Source organism: Oncorhynchus gorbuscha, linkage group LG10 (genome assembly GCF_021184085.1).
Source record: "Oncorhynchus gorbuscha isolate QuinsamMale2020 ecotype Even-year linkage group LG10, OgorEven_v1.0, whole genome shotgun sequence".
Taxonomy (NCBI): Eukaryota; Metazoa; Chordata; class Actinopteri; order Salmoniformes; family Salmonidae; genus Oncorhynchus; species Oncorhynchus gorbuscha.
In genome coordinates this window covers 44,115,561-44,136,938 of record NC_060182.1, presented here as the reverse complement: position 1 = coordinate 44,136,938, position 21,378 = coordinate 44,115,561, and the positions used below count along the sequence as shown (strand labels likewise).

Genomic DNA, 21,378 nt, shown 5'->3' with positions numbered 1-21,378 from the left:
CACAACCCCTGATCTATTCCAGGTCGCACACACCATGTGGCAATACCTACTGAGGCAAAGACCATTTATTTAGGGAATTACGGGGTAGAAAACATACAGAAAAAATGCTCTTGAGCCTGTGTTTTATTCTACACCGGGCACCCGGTGGGTTCCCGGTGGGAACTTGAATCTTCAGTAGGCCTAATGTTCTTCTGCCTTACCAGCACGGAGCACTTATGGTAGGGCCGGTTTCCGGGAAACCATTCCCTAATACCTGCCCCAGTATTTTGTGTTCTTGAACGTGTTTAAGACGCAACTTTATGCCGTTGCTTGTCTCCTCTTTCCCCTCACACTCTACAGATACTTTCCAGCACCTCAACTCTTCGGTGCCCTCAGGATTGCCACAGGCAGTTTATTTATACTAAGGCACTCCTGTGGCATTGTGGTGTTTGTCTACTGTGACTGTCTCGTTGCCTGTAGTGTCAGCCAAAGAAAATAACCCCAAAGACGTAGTACATAATAGACTATTTTTGCCACCATGTGGAAACCAATCTGTTTTTTGGTTTTCAGAAAAGGTCATTGGGTCTGTGTGACTGAGTAGACAATGTGGACCTGACTGAATTCTTTGCTTAGGACCATTGGAAGAGACTGCTCAAATTGACATTTTTTTGAGTGGACGAGGTAGCTGCGCACCTTTTTTGTTTACCAATCACTGCCCCCCCCCTCCTAAGCCTGGTTGCTGTTTCTGTTCAGCTATTATATTCCACCTCTTGCCATTTGCCAAAGACACTGGCCTTTCTGCAATCTTAAATTCTGAACATTCTATCATTAATGAGCTCGAGGAGTTTAAAGGATTTGATCCTGATTCGATAACCCTCACATCATCCAATCAATGTTTATGCAAAGTAGACTGATAAGAATACGTTCTAACTTAATTTGAAACATTTTAACATTGGTTGTGGGGAGAACAGAGGATTCCTGTTTATTGCATTTTTACCACAGCACATCAGAGAAGCTCTCGCCATTCAAACTTCCCTGTCAGTTCATTATGAACACTGTAGCCTACTTTATAAGTGGCCAAACTATATTGCTACTACTGGGACGTGCTTTGTGCTAGGCTACTGATTCAAGAGTTATAAGAGGAATAGGGAGACGATGGAAAAGAGGCCATTGGAGTTGCCAGCTACGGTTGGGCGGTAATCCAGCTAGACACACGACCCAGTCATTCAATTTTTGTCCTGCTTCTATGGACGCGACCGAGTCGTTGACTCTAAATGTTCCATTGCCATACTGGCTGTTAACGTTCTTAACCCTTGCTTGCTAGCTAGCCATAGTTGGCTAACTTAGTCACGTCAAAAAGTGCAGCCAGAATAACAGCGAAGTAGCTGCATTTGCATTTGTTTAAGCTGTTTTCAAGCTAATGAGGCCCAATTTCACCTGGCATAGACAATGTGCTCGGAGATCTACTGTCCTGTAGGTTTTTATATATATATATACACACACACACACACACTATTTTCCACCATAATTTGGAGATTAATTCCTATAAAATCCTACAATGTGATTTTCTGAATTTCTTTTCTCTTATTTTGTCTGTCATAGTTGAAGTGTACCTATGATGAAAATTACAGGCCTCATCTTTTTAAGTGGGAGAACTTGCACAATTGGTGGCTGACTAAATACTTTATTGCCCCACTGGTATGTATGTATATATATATATTTTATACCAGGGCTGCCCAACCCTCCTCCTGGAGATCTACTGTGTGTGTGTGTGTGTGTGTGTGTGTGTGTGTGTGTGTATTGCTCAAAAAAAAGAAAAGGGACCACTAAAATAACACATCCTAGATCTGAATGAAAGAAATATTCTTATTAAATAGTTTTTTCTTTACATAGTTGAATGTGCTGACAACAAAATCACACAAATTATCAATGGAAATCAAATTTATCAACCCATAGAGGTCTGGATTTGGAGTCCCACTCAAAATAAAAGTGGAAAACCACACTACAGGCTGATCCAACTTTGATGTAATGTCCTTAAAACAAGTCAAAATGAGGCTCAGTAGTGTGTGTGGCCTCCACGTGCGTAGGACCTCCCTACAACGCCTGGGCATGCTCCTGATGAGGTGGCAGATGGTCTCCTGAGGGATCTCCTCCCAGACCTGGACTAAAGCATCCCGCCAACTCCTGGACAGTCTGTGGTGCAACGTGGCATTGGTGGATGGAGTGAGACATGATGTCCCAGATGTGCTCAATTGGATTCAGGTTCCAGGGCCAACTGCACCAGCATATGGTCTCACAAGGGATCTGAGGATCTCATCTCGGTACCTAATGGCAGTCAGGCAACCTCTGGCGAGCACATGGAGGGCTGTGCAGCCCCCCCAAAAAATGCCACCCCACACCATAACTGACCCACCGCCAAACAGGTCATGCTGGAGGCTGTTGCAGGCAGCAGAACGTTCTCCACGGCGTCTCCAGACTGTCACGTCTGTCACATGTGCTCAGTGTGAACCTGCTTTCATCTGTGAAGAGCACAGTGCGCCAGTGGCGAATTTGCCAATCTTGGTGTTCTCTGGCAAATGACAACCCCCACCTGTGGATGTCGGGACCTCATACCACCCTCATGGAGTCTGTTTCTGACAGTTTGAGCAGACACATGCACATTTGTGGCCTGCTGGGGGTCATTTTGCAGGGCTCTGGCAGTGCTCCTCCTGCTCCTCCTTGCACAAATGCGGAGGTAGCGTTCCTGCTGCTGGGTTGTTGCCCTCCTACGGCCTCCTCCACGTCTCCTGATATACTGGCCTGTCTCCTGGTAGCGCCTCCATGCTCTGGACACTACGCTGACAGACACGGCAAACCTGCTTGCCACAGCTCGCACCGATGTGCCATCCTGGATGAGCTGCACTACCTGAGCCACTTTTGTGGGTTGTAGACTCCGTCTCATGCTACCACTAGAGTGAGAGCACCGCCAGCATTGAAGTGACCAAAACATCAGCCAGGAAGCATAGGAACTGAGAAGTGGTCTGTGGTTATCACCTGCAGAACCACTCCTTTATTGGGGGTGTCTTGCTAATTGCCTCTAATTTCCTGTTGTCTATTCCATTTGCACAACAGCATGTGAAATTTATTTACACACTGGATTCTATTAATTAGCTGCTCAACAAGACCTTAACTAGTAGCATCAGATAAGCTAAATTAGGGTTGGAATGAACCTACAAAACAGTAGATCTCCAGGATATATATATTTTAATAGAATCCAGTGTGTTGAATTAGGTTTCAACTGAAAACCCACAGGATGGTAGATCTCCAGGAAGAGGGTTAGGCAGCCCTGGTGTGTGTATATACACTGCTAAAAATAAATAAAGGGAACACTTAAACAACACAATGTAACTCCGTGTGTGTGTGTGTGTGTGTGTGTGTGTGTGTGTGTGTGTGTGTGTGTGTGTGTGTGTGTGTGTGTGTGTGTGTGTGTGTGTGTGTGTGTGTGTCTTTAGTAATTTGTTCCCTGTAATAGTTATGATAAATTAGGCATTTTTTTATGGACTAGATTTTTTTTGAGTACTCTATTTCAATATAATTTGTGGCAAACCCTAAAAATAAAAAAATATATATTTGTATCACCACTTTAAGACAGTCAGGCGCCCATTACTATACTGTAGGTACAATCGGCCTGGGCGCTCGGGTTAGAAGGGTGAATGACCATCAGGAGACGGGGATACTGAACACGCGTTTACCATTACCATGCCCAAAACAGACAGTGTGGATATCTCAAGTTAGAATTCAGCCTTTTTAGTGATTGGACCTAAAGTAATGAAAATAAGTGACTCTCTCTTTCTCTCTGTAGGTCAGTAGTAACTTGGAGCCCTCCCAGTCTCTGAGTCTACAGCAGCCTCCTCCCCCTCCCTCTCCTCCTCCCCAACCCCAGTGCAGTGTGGCCGAGCAGGACAAGCAGCTCCTCTTCTCTGATTTCGAGGACCTCAGTGTCTCGTTCCAAAACCTCTATAAGTCTGTCTTTCAGCAGTCCTTCAGCCAGCAAGGTGGGTCATGGGAAACAGTACTCTGAAGCGGACCGGGGTTGAAATAGTGTTTTCGATGAGCCTGCTTGGTGTGACAGATGGGTGCATTTTGCAACCAATCAAGCTCTATCAAACGTCTTCAAAAGTATTTGAAAGCTGTGCACGTGCTTGTTTTCTAAAATCATATCCGGTTGATAGGAAAACAGTATGGCTAACACCAGTGGGAATGATTACCTTGTGCTTTTAGCTAACCTATAAAACAATCTCCTACACCACAGATTGGACACTTATGTTAATAAAAGCATTTGTGTGTATTCCTCTTTTGTACTTACATATACAAATAATGAATTGTGCCATATATCTACAATCGTTGCGTTACTCAGTCAAACGGGTGAGGCGAATTTTGAGAAAAACCAAACATTGTATTGACACTTGAGTGGAGAAAAGTGCAGTGGCTGTGGGAGTAGCTTTGAAACTTGCTAATTAGATTGACGCTTCTCTGTAATTGCTTCCTGCAGCTTCCTATTAGGTCAACAGCCTTCCTCCTGCTTCTATTACGACCCACCTTTTTAACCCCAGACATGGACACTGTCTGTCGATCGTCTCACTGTTGCCTTGAAATCAACCTTTTAGTCGCAGCAACGAGCTGAATTGTGTACAGCAATACAATTATGAAATATCAAAACTTAACAAATATACATCACTACGAGAATAAATAACACTGACACATTCTAGGGAGCATTGAAACCCAATGGCTGGAATGGCACTGCAACGATAGCGCTCCATCCTGCAGTGTATAAGGTCCAAGCCCCTTTTTTATAAATTGGCAGTTTGCTGTACTCCCACCATACAATATGGGGAAATTTATCATGCAAAAGACACATACAGTGAGGTCCAAAAGTAGTTGACACATTTTGTTGTTTTGGCTCTGTACTCTAGTTGCTTGGCTACCCAAACTCCTTGCTCGGGCCAAACGCTACACTACGCCCATGGACATTAGTGTCTTCTCCACAGTGAGTCTGCCTTCCAGGCTATTTCTAGAATGGAAATCCTTTCTAGATGTGATTGGTCCCAGAAACGAATGTGTTGGGCCAGAGCCATAACACACTTGACTAAAGCAGCATTTTGAACGTTAATCATTGGCTTTGATACTCTGATTGGTTAGAGATCATCCAATCGCTGATTACTTTTTTTTTGTACAACACCCCTCATTTTGACGGAACGTCAAACAACTTCAATTATGGCAGTCTCAGACTGAAGTATGTAGCGAATGATAGAGCAGAGGATAAATTCAGTTTGAGTTGTCAGGTAAGTACTCCAGCACTTTTAGATGATACAATGACTGGGGTTAAAGGCCCAGTGCAGTCAAAAAATGTATTCAGAATATAAATATGTGTACCGCTACACCCCTAGCGTTAATGTGCATTCATTTAAGGAGGCAACTATTTATGCATTGCACGGTTTAAGTGAACTTTGGTCGAGTTAAATAAATCGCCTCCTTAATTGTTACATACATTTAAATGTTACAAATTAAATCACGATTTGGTTTATGGTATTTTTTTCCCACCAATCTGTGCACTTTTGTGTGAAGAAATTGTCGCTCTGTGTTCCATTCTATTTTAAGAGTAAATTCCTTAAACCATCTGAATGAAATCCCTCTGGTTTGCTTCAGTATTATTTATTGGAGGTAACATCTCTGCAGCTGTCAGTCACCTGCTGCACTATAGTAGCATTTGTTTTGTTATGAACATAGTTTAAAAGCTGGAATCCGTAATGGTGAAACTGCCATGTCTGTTTGTGATTTTACAACAAAGACGTTACTGCAAACAACAAACACTAAAGAAAAAAAGTAAAATGCATAAGCAAAATGTTTTACAGGTAGGCAGAATGGTTAGTTAATTGTCTGTCTGTCCTTGTGTGTGTGTTTGTCCCTGCAGGTATCACTGGTATGCCCAGTGAATTGAGCCAGCAGCCGCGGACATCGTGCTCCTATCAGCAATCCCCCTGTGTGGGCAGCAGCAACAGTGCCCACAGCCACCAACACAACCACGGTCACGTTCATAACCACCCCCACCACCACCCGCCTCTCTCACAACACCTCTCTCCCCACTTGACTCACAACCAACATCAACCTCATCCGAACACTCAACATGGGCAGCACCCTCAACACAGCCAGCACCCCAACAGTGGGCAGCAGTCCCAGCACCATACTGGCCAGCCACCACAGATGACCTGCACTAACACTTGTAAGACACGACAGTACAGTGCACACTACACACTACTGTACTATCAGAGCGCAAACACGCCCAAATGATGGACAGCAGAGTGCCTCTGGCTAGACTATTGGTCATAGTTTTCCGTTAATTTCCCGACGATTCTATATGTTGAATCATCAGCGCAAACAACCACCACTTGTCGTCACCCAGCAGGTGGTTGCTATAACATATATGTTGCGACTACAAGCGATAGGACGGTCACACTCAGCTTTTAGCTGTTCATCGTTGCGGTGTAACTGGAGTTACAGGCAGGCCTCAGGAACAGTGACTATCCTTAAATGCTAGTCCCTTACTATATATAGCATTGCTATCTACTTGGAATCCTTTATATTCAGTGTTGGGGAAGATACTCTGAAAATAGTTTATCAAGCTACCAATTACTTCACACTGTAAGAAGTTAAACTACACTAAAGCTAATTCTACATTGCCCAGATTAATTTTTTTTTTGGTGCAAAAACAGTTTATTTATTTATTTTATTTCACCTTTATTTAACCAGGTAGGCTAGTTGAGAACAAGTTCTCATTTAGTAGTGTAGTTCTAGTCGTTCTCTACACTGCTACATGGTAAAACAGTAGTGTGTAGTTCCAGTAGTTAGCTACACCGCTACATGGTGGGGAAAAAAATCATTAACTACTTAAAACAGGACCTAGATTTGATTTTAGTTTAACTACCATCAAGCTACTGCATAATGTAGCAAGTTGAACGAAATGTAGTTCCAATACTCTCCAACACTGATTATATTACAGTGGCTTGTGAAGGTATTCACCCCACGTGGCATTTTTCCTATGGGAATTATAGGAATTAAAGGAATTAAAATAGGAATTAAAATTACCTTTGGGGGGGGGGGTTGTATCATTTGATTTACACAACATGCTTACCATTTTTTTATTGTGAAACAGCTAAGAAATAAGACAAAACAGAACTTGAGCGTGCATAACTATTCATCCCCCCCAAAGTCAATATTTTGTAGAGCCACCTTTTGCAGCAATTACAGCTGCAAGTCTCTTGGGGTATGTCTCTATAAGCTCGGCACATCTAGCCACTGGGATTTTTGCCCATTCTTCAAGGCAAAACTGCTCCAGCTCCTTCACATTGAATGGGATCTGCTGGTGTACAGCCATTTTAAGTCATACCACAGATTCTCAATTGGATTGAGGTCTGTGCTTTGACTATGCCTTTCCAAGACATTTAAATGTTTGCCCTTAAACCGCTCTAGTGTCGCTTTGGCAGAAAGACTTGGGGCATTGTCCTGCTGGAAGGTGAACCTCCGACCCAGTCTCACATCTCTAGAAGACTGAAACAGGATTCCCTCAAGAAATTCCCTGCATTTAGCACCATCCATCATGGCTTCAATTCTGACCAGTTTCCCAGTACCTGCTGATGGAAAAACATCCCCACAGCATGATGCTGCCACCACCATGCTTCACTGGGGATGATATTCTTGGGGTGATGAGAGGTGTTGGGTTTGCGCCAGACAGTGTTTTTCTTGATGGCCAAAAAGGTACATTTTAGTCTCATCTGACCAGAGTACCTTCTTCCACATGCCTTTTGGCGAACACCAAAGCAATGGCTTTTTTTCTTGCCACTCTTCCGTAAAAGCCCAGCTCTGTGGAGTGTACGGCTTCAAGTGGTCCTATGGACAGATACTCCAATCCCTGCTGTGGAGCTTTGCAGCTCCTTCGGGGTTCTTTGGTTTCTTTGTTGCACCGCTGATTAATGCCCTCCTTGCCTGGTCCGTGAGTTTTGGTTGGATACCCTTTCTTGGCAGGTTTGTTGTAGCTCCATATTCTTTCAATTTTTTAAAATAATGGATTTAATGGTGCTCTGTGGGATGTTCAACGTTTCTGATATTTTTTTATAACCCAACCCTGATCTGTACTTCTCCACAACTTTGTCCCTGACCTGTTTAGAGGGCTCCTTGGTCTCCACGGTGTCGCTAGGTTGGTGGTGCCCCTTGCGTAGTGGTGGTGCCCCTTGCGTAGTGGTGGTGCCCCTTGCGTAGTGGTGTTGCAGACTCTGGGGCCTTTCAGAACAGGCGTGTGTGTGTGTGCGTACATATGTATACTGAGACCACGTGACAGTGACACTTAGATTGCACACAGGTGGACTTTATTGTGACTTCTGAAGGTAATTGGTGGCACCAGATCTTATGTAGGGGCTTCATAGCAAAGGGTGTGAATACATATGCATGCACCACTTTTCAGTTACATTTTTTGAAACAAGTAATTTTTTCCATTTCACTTCACCAATTTGGACTATTTTGTGTATGTTCATGAAATTCAAATAAAAATCCATTAAATTGCAGGTTGTAATTTTTAAAAAAATAGGAAAAACGCCAAGGGGATGAATACTTTTGCAAGTTACTGTAGCTATGTCGTTTTTTTCTGCTACTCCCCAAACTCTCATTACGCTGTGTGACGCTGACAAATTCAGAGACAGGCATTTCTGAACCTCGCCGACGTCTTTCATTTGCCTAGACTTTGTTTTTCCTGTGTCTCTTCACTTTGCTTTCGGCTCCGAGAAATGCCCTATACAAATAGACGCTCCATTATCTGGGTTAGTTCTCCCTCCACAGTGGCTGGGATGAATAAAAGCAATCCCCGTCTTAGATCCACAGCTTCAAATGTGTTGCCATTTGAGTTTGTGATGAAAGGCAGAAAATCATTCCTCTTCACTAATGCCTGTGACATGAAATTACATCTTGTGGTCCAAAGCATCACTGCATCTGACTCAAACAGGAATTTACTTCTGTTGGTCCTTGAATGTCACTCTGTTGATTACAGCACCGTGCTCTTGTCAACATTTCCCTAACCTCGTCCCCAGGGTAAAATGCTACAATGTTATAGAGAGCTGGCTGGTGGACAAGACTAACATTTCCCCTACCGTTACTTAGTTGGGTCTCCCTGCCTAGCCCGTTTAGCTCTATTACCCACTCCCCTTAACTAAAATCATTTGTCTTAGAAGAAATCAGGAGGAATCACTGCAGGGTATGTGTGTTTGTTTCTGCCTGCCTCTGCAGGCCTGTCCGCCAACTGGTACCCCAACCTGGACTGGCTGAAGGAGAGCTGTCGCATTGCCAGCAGCTACAATTGGGCTGACGTGGACCTCTCTCCATTCCAAGGTAACAAAGACTTGCATTATCCTAAAGTGAAGAAATGGTGGTAACTCTTTCTTTGGACCACCATGTGTATAATGCTCTTATAACGTCTACTGTCACACTCAAGAGTAATAATAATAATGCATTGAATTTATAACTCACTTTTCATTGAAAAACTTCTCAAAGTCCTATAGTGACTGCATTACAATAAATAAAAACAAGACATAGACACAGGACACAACAAGGCAGGGCATCTTACACAAAGAACATATCTGACGGTACAAGGGTCAAGGACAACCAGGAACACAGCAATATCTAATGAAGGGCTTCCTAACGAGGAGGGTTTTTAAGGGAGTCTGATGCCTTCAGGTGGTCCGAGAGTGCATCCAGAGGCGGGGGCAGTCGAGCAGGAAGCAAATGTTTAATTTTTTTCCCATGGAGCAAAGCTTGAACGTAGAGGAGCAGGCTATCGCTCTGAGATTACAGGTGGGGTTATGGGATACGAACAGTTCTTTGAGCTATGGAGCGGCATTGCCATGGGTAGGACGTCAAAATAATAAAAAATAATTTGTAAAAATATTTTTTCTTAACTGACTTGCCTAGTTAAATAAAGGTTTTTAAAAAATGATGCAATGTCAGCAGGAGTGGTTTGAACTTGATTCTGATTGAGAAGGGGAGCCAGTCCAGAGATGCTTTGTCTCCTCAAGCTGGACTATTGTTACACACTTTTCATCGGGATCACTGGCAGGAGTCTCCAAAAACTCTAGTATATTCAGAATAGTGCTGCCAGGATCCTGTTAAGTGCATGAACACTAACACTTCACCCCCATCCTGGCATCTAAAGATGTGGATGATCTTCTCAGCATAAGACGGAGTAATGGTGTGACGGAGTTTGGCAATGTTATTAAGGTGAAATAATTATGCTTTGCACAGATGTTTTATGTGCTCGTCGAAGGTCAGAGAGTCGAGCTTAACACCCAGATTTTAGACTGAGGATGAGATCAATATTCTGGCCTGCAATGGTGAGGTGGGTTATGGGTGAGTGCTGGACCGCATGTACAGTAGCTTATTGTTGGAACTGGTCAGAGGCTCCATGTGTAGCAACATGACTTGGTAGATCTCTAATCAATGCAGCAGAGTTAAAATTATGGCATTAGCTAGTTAGCTAAATGGAAGGAGTATGCTACAATGAGCAACCGAAAGGTAGGCTGTTTAATCTGAATGGAGTTGCTGTAGACAAGGATGGGGAGTGCAGCCAAATAGCCTCAACTAGCCGGCTAGCTATCTTAGCTAGATACTTTACATCGATTTGAGTAACCGGGTATCTGAAAATGTTGTATTAAATTATTTCAAATTGCCATCCCTACTCAAGGCAGGTGTTCAGACAGGCACACGCAGCAGAGGGACTTGGGGAAGTTTTTACATACAGCTGAGTGTCATCAGCATAGCAGTGGAATGGAAGGAGGAGGAAGAGGAAATGGCCGCCGTTTTACGGTATCCTAACCAATTGTGCTATTCTGTGGGGGTTTTTCGCGATATTTGTAAATGATTTTGTCCATAATGTTTCTGCATTACGGAAGAAAAGAGCTTCTGGATATCAGTTCAGCGATCACTCACCTCGGAGTACATGAAGATTTCTTCAACAGCAGCAAGCAGGACACACACGATATTCTCAACACCCCACAGGGCAGACATCCCAATTATTCGCAAAAGGAAGCGACACAGAGGACGAAGAGCCGGATGCCTCGTCCGGACCCGCAGAAGACAACTAGGAAAGCTGCCGTTACCGTCAATATTACTCGCCAACGTGCAAACATTGGACAATAAACTAGACGAGGTACGATCATGAATATCCTACCAACGGTACATCAAAAACTGTAATATCCTTTGCTTCACGGAATCGTGGCTAAATGACGACATGGATAGTCAGCTAGCGGGATGCACGCTGCACCGGCAGGATAGAACAGCACACTCCGAAAAGACCCCGGGGGGGGGTCTGTGCATATTTGTAAACAGCTGGTGCACGAAATCTCAGGAAGTCTAGATTTTGCTCGCCTAAAGTAGAGTATATTGTGATTAACTGCAGGCCACACTACGTGCCTAGAGAGTTCTCAGCTATACTTCTCGTGGCAGTTTATTTACCACCACAGACAGATGCTGGCACTAAGACCGCACTCAGTCAGCTGTATAAGGAAATAAGCAAAGAGGAAACTACTCACCCAGAGGCGGCGCTCCTAGTGGCCAGAGACTTTAATGCAGGGAAACTTAAATCAGTTCTACCAAATCTCTATCAACATGTTAAATGTGCAACCAGAGGGATTTCTTTTTTTAGATTACCTGTACTCCACACACAGAGACGCGTACAAAGCTCTCCCTCGCCCTCCATTTGGTAAATCTGACCACAACTCTATCCTCCTGATTCCCGCTTACAAGCCAAAATTAAAGCAGGAAACACCAGTGACTCGGTCTATAAAAAATGGTCAGATGAAGCAGATGCTAAACTACAGGACTGCCTTGCTATCACAGACTGGAACATGTTCCGGGATTCTTCCGATGACATTGAGGAGTACATCACATCAGTCACTGGCTTTATCAATAAGAGCATTGAGGACGTCGTCCCCACAGTGACTGTAGGTACATACCCCAACCAGAAGCCATGGATTACAGGCAACATTCGCACTGAGCTAAAGGGTAGAGCTGCCGCTTTCAAGGTGCGGGACTCTAACCCGGAAGCTTACAAGAAATCCCGCTATGCCCTGCCAACGAACCATCAAACAGGCAAAGCGTCAATACAGGGCTAAGATTGAATCCTACTACACCGGTTCTGACACTCGTCGGATGTGGCAGTGCTTACAAACTACTACAGACTACAAAGGGAAGCACAGCCGCGAGCTGCCCAGTGACACGAGCCTACCAGACGAGCTAAATCACTTCTGTGCTCGCTTCGAGGCAAGCAACACTGAGAGGCATGCATGAGAGCATCAGAAGTTCCGGACGACTGTGTGATCACGCTCTCCATAGCCAACGTGAGTAAGACCTTTAAACAGGTCAACAAACACAAGGCTGCGGGGCTAGATGGATTACCAGGACGTGTGCTCTGGGCATGTGCTGACCAACTGGCAGGTGTCTTCACTGACATTTTCAACATGTCCCTAATTGAGTCTGTAATACCAACATGCTTCAAGCAGACCACCGTAGTCGCTTTTGCACTCCACACTGCCATTTCCCACCTGGACGAGAGGAACACCTATGTGGGAATGCTGTTCATTGACTACAGCTCAGGGTTCAACACCATAGTACCCTCAAAGCTCATCACCAAGCTAAGGATCCTGGGACTAAACACCTCCCTCTGCAACTGGATCCTGGACTTCCTGACAGGCTGCCCCCAGGTGGTGAGGGTAGGTAGCAACACATCTGCCACGCTGATCCTCAACCCCTTGAGCTCCCCAAGGGGGGTGTGCTCAGTCCCCTCCTGTACTCCCTGTTCACCCACTACTGCATGGCCAGGCACGACTCCAACACCATCATTAAGTTTGCTGATGACACAATAGTGGTAGGCCTGATCACCTACAACGACGGCACAGCCTATAGGGAGGAGGTCAGAGACCTGGCCGGGTGGTGCCTGAATAACAACCTATCACACAACGTAACCAAAGCTAAGGAGATTGTGGACGACAGGAAAAGGAGCACCGAGCACATCCCCATTCTCATCGACGGGGCTGTAGTGGAGCAGGTTGAGAGCTTCAAATTCCTTTGTGTCCACATCAACAACAAACTAGATTGGTCCAAACACACCAAGACAGTTGTGAAGAGGGCACAACAAAGCCTATCGGTTGCATCACTGCCTGGTACGGCAATTGCTCGGCCTCCGACCGCAAAGCACTTCAGAGGGTAGTGCATTCGGCCCAGTACATCACTGGGGCAAAGCTGCCTGCCATCCAGGACCTCTACACCAAATGGTGTCAGAGGAAGGCCCTAAATATTGTCAAAGACCCCAGCCAGCCCAGTCAGACTGTTCTCTCTACAACCACATGGCAAGCGGTACCGGAGTGCCAAGTCTAGGACGAAAAGGCTTCTCAACAGTTTTTACCCCCAAGCCATAAGATTCCTGTACAGATAACCAAATGGTTACCCAGACTATTTGCACACAATGCAAATACTGGAATTTCTCACAGGTTGTTTCGATTGGGATGATCCTGGAGCTATACGGCAACCACATTTTCCAACACCTTGGAGTGGTTCACAATGTTGACATCAGCAAACCGCTCGCCCACACAACACCATACACGCCATCTGCCCTGTACAGTTGAAACCGGGATTCATCCGTGAAGAGCACACTTCACAAGTGTGCCAGTGGCCATCAAAGGTGAGCATTTGCCCACTGAAGTCTATTACGATGCCGATCTGCAGTCAGGTCAAGACCCTGGTGAGGATGACAAGCACTCAGATGAGCTTCCCTTTGATGGTTTCAGATGAGCTTCCCTTTGATGGTTTCAGATGAGCTTCCCTTTGATGGTTTCAGATGGTTTGTGCAGAAATTCTTTGCTTGTGCCAACCAACAGTTTCATCAGCTGTCTAGTTGTTAGAGCATTGGACTAGTAACCGAAAGATTGCCAGTTCAAATCCCCGAGCTGACAAGGTACAACTCTGTCATTCTGTACCTGAACAGGCAGTTAACCCAATGTTCATAGGCCGTCATTGAAAATAAGAATTTGTTCTTAACTGACTTGCCTAGTTAAATAAAGATTTAAAAAATATATTTAAAAAACACATGGTCTGCTGGTTGGATGTACATTCAAGTTCTCTTATGGTAGAGAAATTGACATTAAATTATCTGGCAACAGCTCTGGTGGAGCTGGAGATTCCTGTAGTCAGCATGCTAATTGCACGCTCCCTCAACTTGACATCTGTGGCATCATGTGACAAAACTGCACATTTGAGAGTGCCCTTATATTGTCCCCAGCACAAGGTGCAGCTGTGTAATGATCATCTTTTTGACCAGCTTCTTGATATACCACACCTGTCAGGTGGATGGATTATCTTGGCAAAGGAGAAATGCTCACTAAGAGGGATGTAAACAAATGTGCGTACAAAAGTTGAGGAATAAGCTTTTTGTGCATATAAAAAAAATAGTCTGGGATCTTTTATTTCAGCTCATGAGACATTACATGTGGTTTTTGTTCAGTTAAAAAAAATCTTCATTTTCTCAATCGCAACTTTGACACTGAAAGTATGATAGATAATGACAGTCTTAACTTCAATGTGAATTGTCTCAGTGCATCTTGATATTGTTCTAAACAAAGTACAAGGATGTGAATTGGCTAAATTAAAAACTACAGGTTTGGATCAAATACAACCGAGTGAAACACTTGTGTTTTCAAGTATTGTGGTGGCAGCATCATGCTATGGGTATGATTGTCGTGCAGGTGGGGGAAAGGAGACTAGGAGAAGAGGAAACCACTAAGGTCTATTGAAATGAGAACGACCCCCTGTCTGTGTATCTATGACAGGACTGAAGGAGAGCATGAGGCAGGCGGAGCTGAACAACTGGTCCCTGGACCTGGCCCAGATAGCAGACCTATGCTCCTCCATCAACCAGTTCTTCACACGCACCGGGATCATCCCACCACAGGGGCCACCCATGCCCACCTGCCACAACCCCATGCACACCAGCAAGCCCAGCCAGCACATCAACACGGGTAAGTGGCCATTAGGATGGTGTTGCCTCACTAGACACTGATCTAAGTTCAGTTTAGCTGTTTCCCCTATGGTAACTGTCAGGTTTGAGGACGGTAGCTGATCCTATGTCTATGCCTAAGGGCAACCTCTAACGTGCGTCCCATAGATCTGAAAGGGTTGGATTGCTTAACGAAGTCTCCTTTTACTGATCTTATCACAGTGTATAGGTCAATGGAGTTGTGAGGTAAGAACTGAATGACTGTTGCTTCCTGTTGGATGTCTTCATCTCCTGTAGGTAATCTGTACATGGACTCCAGACAGAACATGTCTTCAATGATGGGACCCCCGGGTTACCCCCACATGCCCCCCATGAGCAATGCAGGCTCCACGGTGACAGGTACTACTGCTAACTACTCAGACCCTCTTGTAAGTGTGTGTGTGTGTGTGTGTGCGTGCATGCGTCCAGCTACCTTACACGTCTACCTCCATTCTCAGGGCACCATGACCAGATGAACCAGCAGCACATGATGCCACCCGGGCACTACCAGATGAGGAGGCTGCCCACCAACGACATCCAGGACGACTTTGACTGGGACGCCATCGTTTAGGATCATCCTGAAGAGAGGAAGAAAAGGAGGGATAGGCAGAGGGTGTGAGGAGAGGAAGTGACCACCTGCCCAGAAAAAAAGACATCCTCCAGAGGAGGAATATCAATCCCATGATCTTGGTCTTGTTATACGAGAGTATAGAGAGTGACTTTGACGACAATCATACACAGAGGGAAACAAGTCAACGTTTGCCAGTCGACAAGTTGGATGGTCACGCGAGGAAAAAAACACTTTTGGAATGGTTTGCATTGTCTCATCTCAATGTTCCGAGTGCCAACAGTTTTACAAGTGTCGGTGAAGTATATATTTTTTTATTCATGCTTCTATTCTCGTTTCTTTCCACTGAAGACTGACAGTGGAAGAAGCTAGGGTTTGATTCACAATAACTTTTTTTCAAGGAACGGTCCACCTGCCACAACTGAAAGGAATGGGCGTGGATGAAAAAGATAGTGCCATTATACATATGAACAAGACTAGCCTCAAAGTGATACATTTTTGTTCCATCGCTACACAAACATCTGGCATCTTGCCAGTTAGCCCTGGACAGTATTGCAATTACTTGTCCCTCAATGTAGCACCCCTCACCTATCTGACAGAAGTGATCCATGGAATGATACTTTTGCCAATTCCAACAAATAAAGTTAGTTCGAAATTTGATAAGGGAAGACCAGATAAGGATGCTCATTCCAACAAGTGTCTGATCTCTGCCTCAAACAATGCCAACTGTATGGAATTGAGCACCATCTTGTGGTTGTAGGCTTATATTGCAGAGGGAATTGACCGTATTTGGTCAGAGGAGAAATCACATTGCACCAGACGTCGGTTCAAATGCTTTTTGAAATCATTCAAATTCATTGAGCATTTGTTTCAGCCTGCCTTGAGTGCCAGATGGGCGGGGCTTGCACTTTAAGGACGGTTCTATTGGTTCCATCGCAAAAGGCATGCTCAATCAAGCACAGCTGAAGTTTTATATATTTGAATCCATGTATGAATTGCACCCTTATATTTTTATTTTTTATCCTTAATGTCTACGTAACTTGCTTTAACTTTCAATGGTTTGATGAACAAAACTCTTCCACTGTAGTGGTTATTTTGTGCTTTGTATGTCACCACTTAACTCTGTGCTCATGAAAACAATTGTGACGCTGGGCCAATGCTATGTATGTATCGCCTGTCAATCCCTTACCGGTGGTGTTATGGTGTCTACAGTTTTATCTATCTCGGTGTCTGTGTGCGTGCATGCGCCTGTGTGAGAGTGTGCAAGTATGTGTTAGCGTTCATCAGGACTGTCCTGTTACTAGCTCCATGGCACGAAGCCCTCCGGGTCCCTGTCTCCTGTTCTTTCAGAATAATGCATAACCCCCATTTCCTTTCTTAGCATCACCAAAACGCCAAAGGTGAAATGGGTATGTGTGTAGTTTAATGTACCTGTTGGCAGGTGCTTCGACAACTGTGGCGGAAAGGTACACTCAATGTACTACGTTATAAGTGAAGTGAAATCATGTGGATTTAGGACTTGGACTCGTGTGCCAGGTGAACTGGTGAACGAGACTACTATAACGTGACTTTATTCTTTGGCCTGAACAATAAATAACATGTTCAAAATGATCACATGGTTACAGATTGGCTACATTCCGATTCTCCCGAAGTGTGCAATCGTATCCTTGAATTGCCCCTCATAGATTTAAAAGGAATTAAGGGGGTGAATGAGTGTACACTTTTGGAGGGTAGAGAATCGGAATGGACGGGCACACAGATGATTCCAAGGTGCCTAGTCATAGGATGGGAGAGGGTAAGCCGTGGACAATGCAGTAGAAACAATAAATAAACACACAAAATGATCTAATGAGCTGCATTTGAACTGTGATACTTACTATTTTCAGGGTCTTGTTCTCTCTGTAACCCTTTAGTATACCTACAGTTCCATAATTGAAATCATATCCATTGAACAATGTAAATCAGTATTTAACTGAATATATACAGGGATGATTATTAAACGGGACCCAAAGTGCTCGTGTCTTTTAAAGAACTCAAATGATTTATAAATGCGGTAAAGAGGCCAATGGAACAGATGCCGGATTGCCTCACGTTCAACAAATCTGTTCTAACAAAGTGGATATTCGTCAAATCTGCAATGATGGATTTATTGTAACAGGCCCACAATGTGGTTACTAAAGTCAGATTTAGATATATTTGGATGTATTTACATACCATTTAGAAGTAGTCCCTTTTTAGGGTTTAGAAGAAGTGACTGCTAAATGCTAGCTCACGTTTGAGTGAAATCGGTGGTGTTAGTCGTTTTTAACTACACTGCTCAAAAAAATAAAGGGAACACTTAAACAACAATGTAACTCCAAGTCAATCACACTTTTGTGATATCGAACTGTCCACTTAGGAAGCAACACTGATTGACAATAAATTTCACATGCTGTCGTGCAAATGGAATAGACAACAGGTGGAAATTATAGGCATTTAGCAAGACACCCCCAATAAAGGAGTGGTTCTGCAGGTGGGGACCACAGACCACTTCTCAGTTCCTATACTTCCTGGCTGATGTTATGGTCACGTTTGAATGCTGGCGGTGCTTTCACTCTAGTGGTAGCATGAGACGGAGTCTACAACCCACACAAGTGGCTCAGGTAGTGCAGCTCATCCATGATGGCACATCAATGCGAGATATGGCAAGAAGGTTTGCTGTGTCTGTCAGCGTAGTGTCCAGAGCATGGAGGCGCTACCAGGAGACAGGCAGGTACATCAGGAGACGTGGAGGAGGCCGTAGGAGGGCAACAACCCAGCAGCAGGACCGCTACCTCTGCCTTTGTGCAAGGAGGAGCAGGAGGAGCACTGCCAGAGCCCTGCAAAATGACCTCCAGCAGGCCACAAATGTGTCTGCTCAAACGGTCAGAAACAGACTCCATGAGGGTGGTAATGAGGGCCCGACGTCCACATGTGGGGGTTGTGCTTACAGCCCAACACCGTGCAGGAAGTTTGGCATTTGCCAGAGAACACCAAGTTTGGCAAATTCACCACTGGCGCCCTGTGCTCTTCACAGATGAAAGCAGGTTCACACATGTGACAGACGTGTGACAGTCTGGAGACGCCGTGGAGAACGTTCTGCTGCCTGCAACAGCCTCCAGCATGACTGGTTTGGCAGAGGAAGGCATTGATGCTATGGACTGGCCCACCCGTTCCCCAGACCTGAATCATCCAATTGAGCACATCTGGGACATCATGTCTCGCTCCAACCACCAACAGTTGCACCATAGACTGTCCAGGAGTTGGCGGATGCTTTAGTCCAGGTCTGGGAGGAGATCCCTCAGGAGACCATCCGCCACCTCATCAGGAGCATGCCCAGGCGTTGTAGGGAGGTCCTACAGGCACGTGGAGGTCACACACACTTCTGAGCCTCATTTTGACTTGTTTTAAGGACATTACATCAAAGTTGGATCAGCCTGTAGTCTGGTTTTCCACTTTCATTTTTAGTGTGACTCCTCCATTGATAATTTTTGTGATTTTGTTGTCAGCACACAACTTTATAAAGAAAATATTTAATAAGAATATTTCATTCATTCAGATCTAGGATGTGTTATTTTAGTGTTCCCTTTATTTTTTTGAGCAGTGTATAATGCACTTAACTGGTGACGATGAATGGACATGTATTGGGCTTGACATCCATACAAGCATTGTACTCCAATTTTTACCTCGACATAGGCTATTGTTTACATGTGTATTTCACACTTAAGCGTAGTATCATTTTGCTGGGGGGTAATGATGAGATTCGGGAATGTTCCCCATATGTTTACATGGCATTTCCATTGACCTCTTTACCGCATCTATGGTCAAGATTTCTGATTCCTGATTTCTGTCACATGCTGGTTTTTGATGACTAGCAGAAACAATATATTGTATGGCAGTGTGTTATTGTGCTGACTTGACTGTATGTCATTTCAAATCATCAGTGAATGATGACTCATGAATGAAACAAATGGAGGGAGGGGTAGTATTTTGTTCTTTCAAGAGAGAAACCTTGTGTGTATATATAAATGTGATCAAATGCATTGGCTTTTTGTGACACTCTTCCTTGTACTGTGTCTTAGTTAAATGTTTATTAAAATGGTATTGATCAATTTTACTTCAATTTTGTTGTCTTTTTGGGCCAATTTTTTTTCTCTCCCCTTTTTCTCCCCAATTCCGTGGTATCCAGTTGGTAGTTAGTCTTGTCCCATCGCTGCAACTCCCGTATGGACTCGGGAGAGGCGAAGATCGACAGCCGTGCGTCCTCCTTGACACAACCCAGCCAAGCCGCACTACTCCTTGACACAACGCCTGCTTAACCCAGAAGCCAGCCACACCAATGTGTCAGAGGAAACGCCGTACACCTGGAACCGTGTCAGCGCGAACTCCGCCCGGCCCACCACAGGAGTCGCTAGTGCGCGATGGGACAAGAACATCCCTGCCAGCCAAACCCTCCCCTAACCTGGACAATGCTGGGCCAAGTGTGCGCCGCCCCATGGGTCTCCCTGTCACGGCCGGCTGCGACAGAGCCTGGAACCAGGATCTCTAGTGGCACAGCTAGCACTGCGATGCAGTGCCTTACACCACCGCTCCACTCGGGAGGCATAGGAATGATTCTTGCTCACAAGAAATTCTCCAATACAGTCCATTCAGAAAGTATTCAGACCCTTTTGACTTTTTCCACATTTTGTTACATTACAGCCTTATTCTACAATTGTATGTAATCAATCTACACACAATACCCAATAATGAGGTCGAAGGAATTGCGTGTAGAGCTCCGAGACAGGATTGTGTCGAGGCACAGACCTGGGGAAGGGTACCCAAGAATACAGTAGTGTCCATCATTCTTAAATGAAAGAAGTTTGGAACCACCAATACTCATCCTACAGCTGGCCGCCTGGCCAAACTGCACAATCGGGGGAGCAAGGCCTTGGTCAAGAAGGTGACCAAGATCCCGATGGTCACTCTGACAGAGCTCCAGTTCTCCTGTGGCGATGGGAGAACCTTTCAGAAGGACAACCATCTCTGCAGCACTCCACCAACCAGGCCTTTATGTTAGTGGCCAGACGGACGCCACTCCTCAGTAAAAAGGCACATGACTGCCCGCTTGGAGTTTCCCGAAAGGCACATAACTCTCAGACCATGATAAACAAGATTATCTGGTCTGATGAAACTAAGATTGAACTCTTTGGCCTGAATGTGCAAACCTGTCAAGGCAAAGGGTAGCTACTTTGAAGAACCTCAAATATAACATATTTTGATTTAACACTTTTTTGGTTACTACATGATTCCATATGTGTTATTTCATAGTTTTGATATCTTCACCATTATTCTACAATGTAGAATATAATACAAATAAAGAAACTTTGGAATGAGTTGGTGTGTCAACTTTTGATTGGTACTGTATGTGTTGGCACAGACTGGAATATGTTCTGGGACTCATCCAATGGCATTGAGGAGTATATCACATCAGTCACCGGCTTCATCAATAAGTGCATCGATGACGTTGTCCCCACAGTGACTGTACGTACCCCAAACAAAAGCCATGGATTAGAGGAAACTGCTGCTTTCAAGGAGCAGGACTCTAACCCAGGCACTTATAAGAAATCACACTATGCCCTCGGACAAACCATCAAACTGGCAAATCCTAAATACAGAACTAAGATTGAATCCTACTACACCAGCTCTGATGCTCGTCGAATGTGGCAGG

The 21,378-nt window shown here is 44.6% G+C and overlaps 1 protein-coding gene across 2 annotated transcripts in view; it reads left to right on the top strand.

The window, feature by feature from the left end:
- The window catches only part of LOC124046164 (forkhead box protein J3-like), a 97,992-nt gene extending 79,910 nt beyond the window's left edge, over positions 1-18,082 (top strand). For both annotated transcript variants that reach the window (XM_046366241.1, XM_046366240.1), the window contains 6 exons: positions 3,821-4,013; positions 5,930-6,238; positions 9,289-9,390; positions 14,877-15,065; positions 15,341-15,442; positions 15,541-18,082. In XM_046366241.1, the coding sequence (XP_046222197.1) occupies positions 3,821-4,013; positions 5,930-6,238; positions 9,289-9,390; positions 14,877-15,065; positions 15,341-15,442; positions 15,541-15,653 (1,008 nt within the window). In that variant the 3' untranslated portion in view covers positions 15,654-18,082. The remainder of the gene's footprint in view (positions 1-3,820; positions 4,014-5,929; positions 6,239-9,288; positions 9,391-14,876; positions 15,066-15,340; positions 15,443-15,540) is intronic.
- The last annotated feature ends 3,296 nt before the right edge of the window (positions 18,083-21,378 follow it).